At 38.3% G+C, this 15,876-nt stretch overlaps 1 protein-coding gene across 1 annotated transcript in view; it reads left to right on the top strand.

Moving 5' to 3' along the window:
* Nucleotides 1-3,879, top strand: part of LOC109910884 (GDNF family receptor alpha-1-like) — a 29,047-nt gene extending 25,168 nt beyond the window's left edge. Inside the window, exon 6 of the mRNA XM_048609207.1 lies at nucleotides 3,747-3,879. Coding sequence (XP_048465164.1) covers nucleotides 3,747-3,879 — 133 coding nt within the window. The remainder of the gene's footprint in view (nucleotides 1-3,746) is intronic.
* Nucleotides 3,880-15,876: the final 11,997 nt, after the last annotated feature.

Below are 15,876 nucleotides of genomic sequence, written 5' to 3'. Positions count from 1 at the left end.
GATTGCTATAAATCCACAGAAACCAAACAATGCCTACATGATTATCAAGGGTAAATGTAGCAAGGAAATGAGAAAAAAAACACTGATTAATTAGTGTAAAGTAGAATATTCACATCTGTGGACTTAAAACCTTAGAGATCTAACATTAGACATTAGATAGCTTGTCATCTTGTCTTGTCAGATGTAATTGACAGTTGTATTAGCAATACAGCTGACATTGTCAGGCTGCATTGATCTGTTGCCAAAAGATAATTTTTTTTCACTTTTACTGTATGTTAAGACAAAGAAAATGCCACTTGATTGTTCTGTTAATTCTCTGTACGTAAGTCAAATTCAATAACGGAAACTGGCCAGTTAACCATAAAACAATTTATTTCTGTTTTAGTGTGGCAGTTATTGTGAAACTTGAAGTTCAATTAAATAAAACATTTCTCTTGCCAGATAATCAACGGGTTTGGACACATTGCCACATTTGTAGTATTCACAAAAGAAATTTGTCCTTTAGTGAGAATACATTATTGGTGCCAATAATAGTGCCCCCACTCATTCTTCAAAACCCGTAAAAGTGAAAAGATTTGCAAATTAAATCTGTAAAATACACTATTTGATATCTATCCTCTTAAAAATATTTAAATTAATGACATTTAATTTCGTAAGAATTGAAGTATAAATATTAGTAGCCATGTCGTTTCAACTGAAAGAAAAACAATACTGTTATAGAAATGTAATTCAATTGAAAGCAGAACAAAGGATAGCATTTTATTTGTAATATTAATTAAATTACATAAAACTATGTAATGAAACTATAATTACAGTTTTAAAAAGATAATGTGTCCCAGTAAGTTAGAATACTCAAGGGAAATCCTTCAGTACTGCAGAGCACTTCATTTGGTGCAAATTTTAATTACTCTTCAGGGTTTACTTTTACTTTTGATCAAATAGCAGGTAGTAAAGGAGATGACTGTCTTACCTTTGCAAAACAAAATTTAGGTTGAACATATTGCCCCAATAATGTGTGCTTTTGAAAAGCCTCTAATACTTGTGATGCCTAGCCATTCAAGGCTTTGAGACAAGTGCTGAACAATTGGATACAATATGGCACAGAGTCAAGGGGCTGAAAGGCCTTTTTCTATGCTGTAGGCCTCTATGACTCTAACACAGCAAGAATGTTCCATCAGGTGTCCCTACAGGAATGGGGAGAAGGCTGAAGGCATGTTCAAGAAACTAGATGTGAACAGAGATGTTTGGCTCAATAAAGTTTCAGCGGATGGAATATGGTCACAAAGGGATTTGTAATAAAGAATGAGGTAATAGTGGTTGGGAAGTGGAGATCAGCAAGAACATGAACCACAAATTATGGGATTAACACTGACAATCAATGCAGATGGCAGTTTCTGGATGATGTGGAGTTATTTATAACGGTCTTGGAAAGCCATTAAGAAAGGCTTTCTGAGAGGGAACTAAGGTCTGGTTATGGGTTTCTATTAGCATTAGAATGAAATGAGATAGTGGAGTTTTTTTTAAAATGTGCTCACAGAGTGTAATAGATCCATTGTTCTTGTGCCAGCACTTTTTATTAGAAGTCAGACTGGGTTCCACTCCTACAGAAACAAAAATTGCTGGAGAAACTTGGCAGGACTTGTAGCATTTGCAGAGAGAAAGCATAGTTCATTCTGAGGACATAGATTCAAATCACACCAAGACAGCTGTTTGATTTTAAATTCTATTAATAAATCTAAAATTGAAAGTTAATCTTGGGTAACGGTTACGATGAAACTAGAATTGATTATTGTAAAAAAATCCATTTGGTTGGCTAATGTTTTTTGGCTAAGGAACGCTGCCTTGTCTGCATTTGACTGCAGACCTTCACCAATGTGGTTCAAACTTAACTCCCCTCTGAAATGGCTTGGAAATCCAGTCACTTTAAGGGGATTGCAACAAATAATAGTCTTGCCAATGATGCACACATCTTATGAAAGAATACATTTTTAGAAAAAGGACTTGTTAATGTTGAGCTGCAGGAAGTTTGTTGCTTCATATCAGTCAGACAAACAATCAACCAGCATAAGGGCAGTCCTGATGATACTGTGGTAAAGCTGTTATTCCAGGAGTAACAATTGCATTATTTTTCAGTCAGTAGTAGATCTCGCTTTATAATCTTGTTAAATGAAAAGTACTGAACATTAAAGTAATTATTTAAACAAAAGTGTACAATGAATTAAGACTGTGATGAAGTATTTCATTCCCTTGAAATCTAAACAGACCAAAAACTTATTTTGTTTTGAGTGAGGTTCAAAATGAATATTGGTTCTGAACACACCAGTGACAAGAATGTCAATTTCTCTTCTCCAGAACAGTAAAATTCAAGCCTGAAAGGTATTTTGACACTTTATGCACCACTTCTAGCTGATACGCTAGTTTGTTAAAGATAGCTCAGTGATCCCAATGAATGTATGAGATTGTGAGTGAGTGCATATTTTCATTTGTTTCAGGAAGAGCACTTATAAAATAGTAGAAGCATGTTTTCAAGATATGTACTCAGACTCCACAAAGGTTGCACAGCACAATAAAAGTGACATACTTATTTTAAACCCACATAAAAAGCTTCTTACTAAGTTCCTCTTAAAACTAATAGTTAACTGAGTCACATAACTGAGCATATCCAAATAGAAATTGAAATCATAAGGCATCTTAGGGAAGACAAAATATGATGAACTGTGTAGTTATGTTTATTCAAATAGAGCAGGATTCCTTCAGTTTACTTGAGGATTAAAATGATATCCTAATTAAAAAGGAATATATTTGTTAATAAGTCAAATCATTTCTTTGGATACATCTCAAAGCTTTTTGAAGGGCATTTGATTCCGTAAGGGGTCCCCTACTGAACTGATGGGAATTCCCTGCCACAAGCAGCTGAGATCCCTGTCCACCAACATTATCTTAACCTATATGTCTTTGTGGCATCTCTGTGAAATTCTCACAACTTACATTCCTATCTGGTTTTATGTTGTTAACAAAAATGTATTGTTTTACATCTCTTTGTAGATGTTATTAACATAACATAGATTGCAAATAACTGAGGCCCTCTTATTGGTCTGGTGTCATAGCCTGCCAATTTGTAAGTGCCCCTTTAATGTCTACTCTACAGTGTTAGATTTTCTAACTTCCTCTCTGCTACGACTGTTTTAGAATCTTGGGAATTTTGGAAAATTATAGTCAATGCATTATGTATCACTGCAGCTAACTGTTAGATTCCTAGCACGTAGGTCATCAGATTCTGGATTTAGTCAGATTTTATTCCCTTAAGTTTCTCCAACACCTTTTTTGCTCCACATCCCAAGTTCACAATTGCTGGACGTCAGACTGGCAGAGCTACTTTCTCAAAAACAAAAATAGAGATTGCTGGAAAAGCACAGCAGGTCTGGTAGCATCTGTGAGGAGAAATCAGAGGTAACTTTTCGGGTCCGGTGACCCTTCCTCAGAACTAATATCTCAAAGGTGGCTTCCTAATGGGGCATCTCCATGCTTGCCATTCCTATTGAGGATGATGTAAGAACTTCAGATGTGGCCAGTTTAATGAAAAGGTCAAAAGCTCTCAGGCCTCGTTGGTGCCAGTAGGAGCTGCAGAGGCTGTTGTGAACATGTGAGTGCATCTCAAAATTGAGGTTAATAAACAAGGCAAAGACCAGGATGGCTGCTCAGTTTCTGGAATCCTATCATTTTCACAGTTCATGATACTTCTGTAGGTTCACTGGTGCCGCAGAGGAACACAACAATGAAAAAAAGCATAAACAAATACAGGATGAGCTGGCTATTCAGGTTCTCAAAGGAAGATCAGAGCCTTTGGAGCGTCCTTTGAGTTGTGGCAGCATGCTATGATCTTCACAACATTGGAATCAGGAATAAAGAGACAGTAGATATCCCAGAAGATGCTAGAGTGATACAAGAGGACAATGCTGATACTGTAATTCCAGGCACATGAAGACCGGGATGCTTATGCCACTGTAATTGTTGTTATAGACAATTTCACAGATGAATGGAGCACTCTTATCCATAAGTCTCACTTTATCAAAGCTCTCCCTGCTCTCACTAAATTCTCACTGATCTATGTAAAATCTTTACTTCACACACTAAGTTGTCACATTCTATTGCTGAGCCATACAATTAACACATTGTCACGGGATAAACAAGACAAAGACCAGGATGGCTGCTCAGTTTCTGGGATCAAAACACCAAGGAAATTTCACCTCCAAAGTTTAGTTATAACTGTTTACATAAAAGAACATTTGTTCTGTCACAATATACAGTTATTGTGAATAGTTTTTCTCTGCCCTGTTGTAACTTTTCTTTTCGTATCACCTTAGATGTTGCAAAATGTTATCAGCACTTCGGACAGATGTCATTCTACTTTCTGGTTCATCCAAGAATTGAGATGCACACAAATCAACTGTTTAACAAAGGCTACTTTACAGCCAGGTCCTGAAAAGATAGTTGGCAATGTTAAAATACACCTCCCTCTGCAGCTTTCACAAGGAGTGATTACACCCTCTGGGCCAGCCAGCAATGCCCACATCTCACAAATGAATAAAAAGAAGTATTGAGTACAGGTTTCCAGTTACAGGCTATCAGTAGGAGAAGAAACCTCACAAAATCAGACAGATCTTTAAACATTTGGGTAGGAGTCATTGAATGTCCTTTTAATTCCTCTGAGATGCAGCATGGTAGAAATTCGCAATCCAGTTGATGATAGTATCTCTGAGTTTACCAAAACTTCTATTTTCTCAATCAGTGGGTGGAATTTTAATTTTGGCGATAGCAGAACAGAAAATAATGGATTGGCCACTCATTATTCACCTCTGCCAAATAATGGTTCCATTGAAACTGGCAGAAAAGAAACACAAAACAGGTGGCCCATGAAATGTTGCCTGATAAAATCTGCACTTCAGGACCAGGTATAGGCAGCATTTCCAGTTCAGCATTAGATAATTTGGAAACTTGTCTTTTCTACAACCAGTTCCTCTACCAAGTGCCTGCTCAGCCCATTAACTGCTTAAAGTCCTCCAGTTACAGAGGTTATACTTTTGTTCTGCCATCGTATTAATTTACAGGGACAGCCCTGCTCTAAGGAGCATATCTGCTCTTGTGAAACATCAGTTTTGTTCTGACAGTATTATTTAAATTAGAGGACCATAGAGTTTCTGACAAGTTCAGGGTCCTATGATTTTGTCAGATATAGATGCTGCCCTTCAGTACTTACATCAGCAGAGCAAAGTTGCAGAAATTTCCAGCCCTTATGTTTTTGTCTCACCAGAATGTATCACTCCCTTTCACTTCACTTCCTTTCAGGGCTTGATTGTGATTCTCACTGACACCTTGCTCTCCTGTTACCAGCTCAGGTTGCCTGCTTTTTGCATTTTAGTCAGCTTTAAGCTGTATCACTTACTCCTCCAATTCCAGTGGGAATAACATGTCTTTGGCTTTAGTGTCTTCTCTGCCATCACTACCCCGCATGCCACAATTTACAGCCTGTTATATCTTCTTCAAGCCCATTGTCCCTCTCATTTCACTTAATTTGTATACCTGTAATAATCTAATATTTACATTTTTTTTGTACTCAGGTGCAGAGATTACAATCCAATGTATCACTGAACCCAGACCTTTGTATTAGAGAGGTAAGCATTTAAGAAGTCAACTCATGTTAACTTATTATGGGTTCTTTTTTTTTAAGAATAATAATTTTCAACTTTTAAACTTGTTAGGATAATTTGAATTCTTATATAAAGCATTCACAGGTTTGAATTTAATTCAAAAGTAATTCAAACCCACGTATAGAAAGCATTTTGTACAATTCTTTTTCGGAAAATGTAATTTATACTTAACTAAAAGGAATGGTAAAGTGTTGTTTCCAAGAATTAGAATTAAAAATATTAATTATTTAATCAGCCCTGGAATTTCATGTTTTCAATCAATTATAAAAAAAGTATGCCTACTGTTCAAGATACCTTTTATTTATGACATTTCAGTTCATGCATTGAATGGGTGAGTGCAAAATAGACTATAAATTTAACTCAAACATGCATTTCTATCCTCAAAAATATGTTGGGCATCCGGGGCATTGTATTTCTTGCCCCTGTAATAAAGTTCTCTTCAAAAGAAAACCTTTCCTTGCCTCATGTCAAAGGAGAATCTATTTGCCTACCACTTAAAAAAATATTGCATTGCTTGACACAAAGGGACATTTTGTGATATTACACACTTTATCCTTCTGAACTGTATATATTGGAGAAAGTTATGCCTAAGATACCTCAAAAATTACCAAACAAACCTTTGCTTATCAGATTCACTTTGAGTTGTTCATTAACTGCTGCAGAGCATTTTTCAGCTTTCCTAGTACTTCATAAAAATAAGCTAGTATTCCTTTGGTTCAAAAATATGCTTACAAGTTATATTTGTAGTCCATATTTTTCTTTCTAAGTGTTGTGAACAGGCTTCCATTTTTTAATATTCTTTCAGTGGATGAAAGCCTTATTGGCAGCCCAGCATGTTTTTTTTCATCGGTGATTGCCTTTGAGAAGGTCAGCTCCTTTCTTGAACTGCTGCATCCATCTGCTGTAGATACACTTAAGGTGCAGTTGGGAATCAAGCAAGTCCCAGGATTTTGACCCAGTGACAGTGAAGAAGCAGTGATGTAATTCTAAGTCAGGATAGAGTTACTGTTTGGAGGGAATTTGCAGGTGGTGTTGTTTCCATACATGTATTGTCCTTACCTCTTCATTAGTCGCTGGATGTCTTGAGTTTGGAAGGGTGTTGGTGAGTTGCTGAAATCCATCTTGAATATGGTACTTTGTGTCAATAGTGGAGGGAGTGAATGGTTAAGCTGATGGATGGATGATGATCAAGCAGGCTTTTTTTTATGCACAGTGCCAAACTCCTTCAGTGTTATTGAAACTGCACTCATTCAGGCAAGTGGAGGCTGCTCCATCACAATATAGACTCATGTCTTATAAACGGTAGACACACTTTGTGGAGTCAGGAGGGGAGATACTTGCCACAGAAGTCCCAGACTCTGATCTGCTCTTGTACCCACTGTATTTATGTGGCTCATCCAGTTAAGTTTCTGGTCAATGGTAATTGCAAAATGTATTCATCAGTAATTCAGTGATGGTGACGCCACTGAATGTCCAGGACAGATGGTTAGATTCTGTCTTATTGATGTGGTCATTGTCTCATGCTTTTCTGGTGGATCTGTCACTTAACAGCCCAAACCTGAATGTTGTCCAAGTATTGTCGCATATGACTGTTCAACATCTGAGGAGCCACCTATGGGAATGCTCACTATGCTGTCATCAGGAAATATCCCCACTTCTAAGTTCATGATGGAGAGAAGGTCATTGATGGAGAGAAGGTCATTGATGATATAGCTAAAGATGTTGAGTCTAGGGCACTACCTTGAGGAACTGCTACAGTGAGATCCAAGGGGTGAAATGATTGGCCTCCAATAACCATCACTGTGATCTTTTCCACAAAGCATGGCTCCAACTAGTGGAGGGTTCTCTCCTGACTGAATGGATTAAATTTATCCTCTGTTCATGGACAGAACCTGCCTGGGTGATTTTCCACATTGTCAGATAGATGCCAGTGTTGTACATATATCCATTTGGGCTTGCAGTGAGGCTTTCAGCTATTCTTTTATGTCCCATGTTAGGAGTTAGACATATTGCAGAGGATGGAGGGTCAGGTCATGTGTTGTAGAGTGCAGTGTGGTCAGTCAGTCTGATTGTGGAGGGAGGTTCAGTAGCAGGGAGGTTAACAATTTAACATAGTCAATTTGGTGGGGTGGAGAGAAGCACTCTTGATGATCATGGGCAACAGGCAGCACTGTAAAATTACTTATCTATGCAATTCAGTTCACCCCCTTATGTAGTCTTCTTTTTGCAACCTTCCAAAATGCAGCTGACAAGCCAACTACCGCAATCCCCCATCTGCTCCTTATTTCACATGATTCATTTCTGTTAAAACTGGAAAGGATTGAGGTCTGTGTAGGTTTCAGACTTCTTCTTTCCAAACTCCTATTCCCTCCTCCCCACTGTTAAAATTACCCCAATTATTCAGAATACCATCAATCCCTTAATTATTATGTATTTCCAATTTCTTGCCCTGCCCAGAATAATCATGGGAATAATTTAAAATCATATACATACTATTCATGCAACCTCTTATATTCCCATCACTAATTTTCCTCCAAAGAACTGAGCCACTGTACAGCTCCACGGAATATTTTATACTTTATTCCTTTCTTTCAATTCTGTTTATAATGAGATATTTCTCTAGCTGCTTGTTCAGGCCGTTAATCAATATTGCATTAAGTAGAGTTGATGAGATGTTGTCTTTGGTTACCAACTGCACTGTGGGAAAAGATGTTCTTTTAATCTCCAACTTCATTAGGGGTTTGACAACATTACATTCACATCCTCTAGTCTTGCAGTCATCAGTTAGTTTGAGTATCCTGTTAATATTCCACATCATATAACTTTCCACACTGTAATTCTCAGTATTCCTTTCCTGAATAAGAATAATTCCAACTGTAACATTATATTTCCATAACGAGGATACCCATAGACAATAGTATGAAAATTGTATACGGGCACTTGAACAAATAAACAAACATCTCTATGTCCAAAGTCTTTCCCATATGGAAAATAAAATGTATGCTTAAACTCTTGAGAGCCTAAAGTTCTGATCATTCTCTTGCACCGATGAAGGCAGCCTGGAGGGGAACAATAGTATGGAGTTTACAGTGCATTAGGGTGGAAATCTGATGGAACTAAATAATTTCCTTCTTATTAACTACCACCTCCTACACCCTCAACATTGTCAATTCCCCATCCTTAGAAAGAAGGGTGAATGAATAATGCAGCACAACAAATTATCCACAAAGGATAATCAGTAATCAACTATAAATGGGATAATTCATAGCAGTTATACGCTTTCCCTGTTCATCAACATCTTTAAAACTCTTCAAACGTGAGCAGAAAACTGCAAAAATGCATGTAAAGAAAATTAGTAACATGAAATATTTCAGATAATCAAAATTTTGATCCCACAGTTCACATTTTATGTTCTACTTGAACTTGTGAAATTTTCTATAAAAATTATGAATTGGCATTTGAAAAAGAGTGGCATAATAAAGGCAAGTCAGAAGAGATTTGTTGCAGGCAAGTAATATTGGCTGACTTGATTAAGTTCTTCGATAAAGTAACAGCAAGGATTGATGAGAGTCATATTTTGATGTGGGTATGGACTTTCAAAAGGCATTTAGCAAAGTGCAACATAATATGCATTTTAGCAAAATTAAAACCCAAGGGATTTAAGAAACAGTGGCTTCATGAATACAAATTGGCTAAGGGACAGAAAGCAGAGAATAGCAATGAATGCTTGTTTTTCAGATTGGAGAATTGTATGCAGCAATGTTCCCAAGAGCTTGGTATTCAGACTGCTGTTCTTTTCGATCTAAAATAATAACCAGTTTGGGTTTACAGGACGTAATTTCAAAATATGCAGATGCTGCTAAAGTAGCATCAAATACAACAGTTTTACTAATTCCATTAGATGAACTTCATGTAAGTTACAGGGGATATTCCCATTGGTCTCTACCCAGGTGCATTGGAAATAAAACTGAGCAAGCTTTGCTGGTATATACTCTGATCTGCTGACTCCTTCAGGCAAACAATTGCATTTCTGGGCAGACTAAGGAAATTTTCCCCTTATGCATGTGCCAGAAGTGACAGAATTAACTAATGGAATTTGAAATGTTTTCAGACACAGATCTCTACTTCAAATGATAAGGAGTTTGCTCCTGTACAATCCAAAGAACAGACATCTCCAGAGAGTTCATCTGCTGGCATTCCAGAAATTCACATCAGCACAGTGCTGTGGATGGTCACCATTGCACAGTCAACGCTCCCTTGCTTCTACTCAACAGAAACATTGTAGTTGCATAAAAGGACCTGTACAAAATCTATTCCCTGTTCATTTTATTTTCCAAATGGTCGAACTCTACTATGTGGAGGCACCTTGTTGAAACAGATTCATTGTAACGGAGTGTGGGGTGGGGGGGTGGGGCAGGCATCTTGTGAATTAGGGGCTATGTGAAACTTGATGCAATCCTACATTCCAAACAGAAACCTTGTGGGCATGTGGAGTTGACGGATCAGAATTTAATTATGGCTGTACATAGTTTTGCCCTAGCTTTAAGCTGGGAACTTGTAAGCAGGTTACATTGAACCCTGTACGCATTGTCCATGCAACTGCTTTATTGAATCTGACAAGTTACGTACAGCACAGCAGCGATGTCACGTTATCTCCTTTGACATAGCTATTGTTCAGCAAGTTTTCACCTGCAGGGTGGGAAGGCATAGTTTGTTTCTTTCCCCCTCTTTTGTTTGTTGGATTGCTTAAGATGTTTTAATCTTTTATGGTACATTCATATCCCCTATATGTTTATGTAAATGGTCTGCACTCAAAACTGAACAAAACATTACCCATGTTATGTCAGTGTAATGGCTTTTACTTTTTCTTTATCAACAATTTAAATGTGTAATGTACTTAAGATTCCTTGAACTGTGATATCTACAATTGCAAAATTAAGAAATTATTTTAAAGTTAGCCTTAATAAACAAACATTTGTATTCTTTTCAACTAATGTCATTAATACAAGCACATTGTGAGCAACGTTGTCAAAGCTGAAGAGCCCTAATGATGTAACAAAGTGTACTCTGGATTTTTAGTGTTGTACAGCAATTCTCTCAGTAGCACCAACCTTTTAGCTGGCATGTTGGTAAACAGCCAGAGTTTTAGGGAATAGTCAGGATTCAAGCTCCTGAAGTCGACAGCTTAGTAGAAATGAAGAGGAAGAATCCCTCAGCTGTAACCAACAGTCACACTGAAATAATGGAAAATATATGTCATATTTTACAATGGAGCATTAAAACATGTTTACCATCAAAAATATTCCTTGTCTCCTGACATAATTTATATGTTTAAAGATTCTCTGTATTGAATTGGGAAACTGTTTCTAATTTATGCATCTATAAATGCACATTTGATTTGCATTATCCACTAGACACCAGGTGCATAAAAAATAAGAGATGTTTAATATACGAAGTGTCTGTTTTGGCATGTTCAAATATGCTATCCTTGTAATGGACTATGGAAGTCAAGATGGGTCATAGATTATATTGTAAATCTAAACAGTCATCGATCAATTACATAATTTAAATGAATTATCTTGGTAATTGTTGAAAGCTGAATTTAAAGCATCTCATCTGAAGTACAGTAACAAGACTATACAAATATTGATATGGACAAACCAACAGTATTTGAACCTTTTACTTAATGTCAAAGAATGCACAGGCATTTCATTCCTAATCAACAGTACTAAAAAGAAGGATTAAAGTAACACAGGATACGGAGAATGCAGAATGTGCTTAAGCATATCATGATCTGAATTTTGCTGTCAACCCTTGGCATTATTAGTCTCTGAAACTGAGAGCAATTTCTTTAATCTACACGCATACAGTTACATGTGGAAATCTACTAGCTGCTGTCAGCGATTCTTCCCCATATGGTGTAGTATTGAAGTTTTTTCCAGATTGCAATCAAGCAGAAACTAATGACAAAGCCTGCCCTATTCCACTATTAATCCTGCTTTAAACATCTTTGAAAATGTTATACTTTGTTGAAGGTGTCAGTGGATTTTTTAATGGCATAGTAAATTTATAATTACTGTCATGAACAATTTTACATGGCTTGAAAAAATAATTTTCTATTTTCTGTGGTCATATCACTCCATAATAGCAAAACAAGTGCCACTCTTAAAATGCTAATTTTAATATTTTGTATATTATGTTACAGCTTTTACTTTAATCCCAGATGTATGTCCCAACCATTTATTTCACTCTCCATAATATTTTAATTAAAAATAAAAACCAGATCATTTTATTTCCTGACTTCCTGTTTGGAGAAATACATCAGTATGTTTAGCTGCTGACCTTGCATAGGGATCAATGTTGGCAATTTTCTTCAAAGTCAGTGCTTCACCAACAACTGTAAAATCAGACCTATTTACATTTATAATTTACTCATTTGACTGTCAGGTAAGTTCAGTGTCTTATCAAAGTTTTTCTCATGTTTTTCAAGAACGTCCAAAGCAAGAAGCACCAGAATAAGCAGTCAAACAAGGCTGCTATAAAATGGTACCCATGCACAGAAGAACCATCCAGGCATGGACCTTGAATCCCTTGTGGAGTAAGAGCTCAAGAGAATAGATACATGCCACTTAATCTGTTAATCTGTCACCGTTTTAAAGGAAGACCTGCACAGCTAGCCCTCCAGCTAAGGGGTGTGTAACTTATAATTTGCATTATGGTTCCCCTTTCCCGTCTACAATACTGCACAAGGTAAAAAACTTTTCAAAGACTGATTTCCATCTTCTCCTACTTCAGCTGTCTTAGAAGTGACTTAGAAAACCATTCACAACTGTTAGTTTATCTTTCATTTACTCAACATTCTTGCAGGAGAAATTGGCACTCATTGTGAATTGGGAGCAATGAATGCAGAGTACATGCATTGGAAGCTCAGCTAGGGTTTTCAATTAGCAACCAAGACTGAGAATAGTTCAATTCATCGTGAGAGAGACTGGAATTTGTATCGAGATTTTGTGGCTTGGGATAAGGAAATAGTATCCGTCTTTCCAATATTTAGCTGGGGTGGGGATGGGAATTACAACTCATCCAAGACCAAACATCAGATAAGCTGTCTTGAGAAGGCCAAGACAGGAAATGGGTTGAGACAGTGGTAAAGGTGCATTGCCAGGATACATGTTAAAGTTAACTATATGTCTGTGGGAACATTAGATGTCGGGTGGAAGCCTAGGATAGTTTCTTGGGGAGTTCTAGAAATACCAGTGTAGGCCCAGGAAAAAGAACTATTATTTGAGATTGTCTGGCCAAACAAGGTTATTCTTACTAAGGTGGATAGTCAAGAAGAAACTTTGGAGGAGGAAAAGATTATTGATTTTGAGAAAGGCTGCAGAGGAATTGAAATGGGAAAATACCAATGTCACTGGCACAGTTGCTGTTTGTAACATTCATTATTCATACCAAATGTTATTTTTATTTCAGAAAATTAAAGTCAATTTTCTTACAGCCTGAAGTAACAATGTTTCTCTCAGGCTTTCAATTTTTAGCCATTCAATTTCCTTACAGAGAAAATGAGCAATAAAAACTGGGTTGGGGTCAGTTGAATATTGTTTATCGACTAATGTTGATGAAGCAGCAATATTCAATAGGGAAGAAGGAAAAGTTATTACATCTGAAGATCTGTTTGTCATTCTTCATAGGTGAGCATGAGGAAGAGAAATTCAACTGGTGTTTTGTCATTAAATCCAAAATAACTTAAAATGCCTAGGCAGAAAATCAAACGGATCCGACAACTTTCTTGTTGGATAACATAGATCATCTTGTATTAGAAAGTCTTCATTTTGGCTATGTTACACTTTCTGTCTCCAGCACAAACAGAAACACACACAATCCTTTATATAACATGCATTCATACATTGGTATCAGTTTGTTGAGTTGGGCCATGAGGCTAGTCCTTATTCTCTCCTCAACATGGTGTACTGAAGCTATCTGATTGCTTAGGTCAGAAAGCTATCTCCCGATGTGATGCAGTTTGTCAGCCATAGTTTTGCTGTACATTCTGCTTTCCAACCAGATGTAGGTTATAGGGATGTGAATGACATGGGCTATGGTGAGATTTATGGCAGAATTGGACAAGAAGACCTGCAAGGCCCACCTGGGCACTGGGGGCATCTTGCTGCATCTTTTATGCATCAACTGAGTGATGAGGTAAGTTTTTTACGAGTGGCAGCAAGTTGTCCATTAAGGGATAACAGCTTGATGAAAGCATTATTAAACCTTATGAGTAATCAGTTTCCTGCCTTAACAGACACACCAAAGAAGCTAGACATTAAAAATTCTCGAAATGGTATATGGCAACTTCAACTTGCCACTTGCTCTGAAGGACATTCATGTTGGACATCTCAGGGCATGTCCCATGGGCACATGTCATCCATGTGCATTGCCATCCAATATGTGTCAGTCCCTACGAACCATCATGGCACATCTCTGATTAATAACAGTGTACTTCTGCACCTCAAAGCTGCACTGGAAACTCTCACTATTATGCTTCAGTAAGGACACTGTGTGTTCAGGGACACACACTCCCAGCTGATGTGTTGGATCAGGCTGCATCTCTGGGCTGTTTGCTTGCTGGCACAATGTTCACTCACACTAAGCCTACCTGGATGCTCACAGTATCCCTGCCTTGCATTGCCTTGCCTTGCCTTTTTGTAGAGGTACCAGGCTATTGTTACTTCTGTCTTGCTTTGCTGTTTAGCACAGCTGCAAAGCCAGGAAGCTTGCCACGGTTGTCAGTAGGCCCAACTCAAGTGAAGGGAGATAGCCTTCAGCCAGAGGGTCCCAGCAGAGTAAGCCAAGAGAAGCCTCTGATACTGGTCCAGGCACTTGGACTTGCTCAGTCAGCCACTTGGGATGGTCAGAGTTACAATGCTGTCCATATAAGGGATGAGGAGCTGAGTTTTGGACAGCATACCACCTGTCTTAAGTCTTTCTGCCCTTTTGTGAGCTGTTTTCCTCCTGGAATGAGAGAGAGGCGGGTACTGAGGGGGTGGCACAGCTGTTGCTTTTGATGCAAAGAGGGGAGGCATGCTGAGTGAATGAGTAGGGGGCGCAGAGGGAATGCAGGGTTAGTGGTGTTGGGGGTATGGTGGGTGACAGCAAGTGAGGGATGATGTTACAGGCACTGGTAGAGTTGTAGAGCATGAGCCTTAGTAAGAGGTAGATGCAACAGCAGAGATAGACTGGGTGTGAAGTATCAGAGGGAAAGGGTGGCACTTACATTGGCCTTCTTCTTCTGGGCATTCCTCCAGATGGCTGAGACTGCACTGACCAAGGTGGCAATCTCAGAACCAGGCTGGCATAGTTTGATGCCTTGGCCTCCTCTGCTGGTGCTGGGGGAGAGAACATCCTAGTCAATACAGTGTGAAGGTGAAGGTATGCAGCAAAACTGCTGTGTTCCTCCATATCCACACTGTATTGACTCTGACTCCAGCATCTGCAGCTCTTGATATCTCTGAGAGAACATCCCAACTGTGTATATCCTATCCAGCAGGACCTCCAAGTCCCTGCCTGCAATGCGAGGTACTAATATCCCCCTTGTCTGTCATGTCTCCACGAATATCAGGAAGGGTGTTTCACAGTGCAGATTGACAATGCTTGTCTGGGTGTACAACAGACTTTTTTAGAGATGGCGAGCACACAGGCATGCCAATCTTTTGGATGATATCCAGTGAGTGGCAAGTTTTTCTGGGAACGGTTCATATTATAATCAACAATTTAGACTGATCCAGAGATAGGAACTGCAGATGCTGGAGAATCTGAGATAACAAGGTGTAGAGCTGGATGAACACAGCAGGCCAAGCAGCATCAGAGGAGCAGGAAAGCTGATGTTTTGGGCCTGGACCCTTCTTCAGGAAATTTTCCAGGTATCACAATGCTTTCATCTTAGGATCATAGCATGGCTTATCACAGAAGGAGGTCATTTGGTCTGTTGTGCGAGCTCTTTCAAAAAAATGTTCAATTAATACCACATCCTGCCCTTTCCATGCAGCCCCGCAAAATTTCTCCTTTCTTGTACTTTCCAATTCCCTTTAGAAAATTATTTTTGAATCTCAGATCATAACAACTTACTGTTATTACTGGACAAGTCAGATCCCAGTCTGAAATTGGGCTTGAT

The sequence above is a fragment of the Rhincodon typus genome, chromosome 20 (assembly GCF_021869965.1).
Source record: "Rhincodon typus isolate 14 chromosome 20, sRhiTyp1.1, whole genome shotgun sequence".
In the NCBI taxonomy this organism is placed as follows: Eukaryota; Metazoa; Chordata; class Chondrichthyes; order Orectolobiformes; family Rhincodontidae; genus Rhincodon; species Rhincodon typus.
Note: the sequence above shows the minus strand (reverse complement) of the source record. Positions and strands in the feature narration are given on the sequence as shown.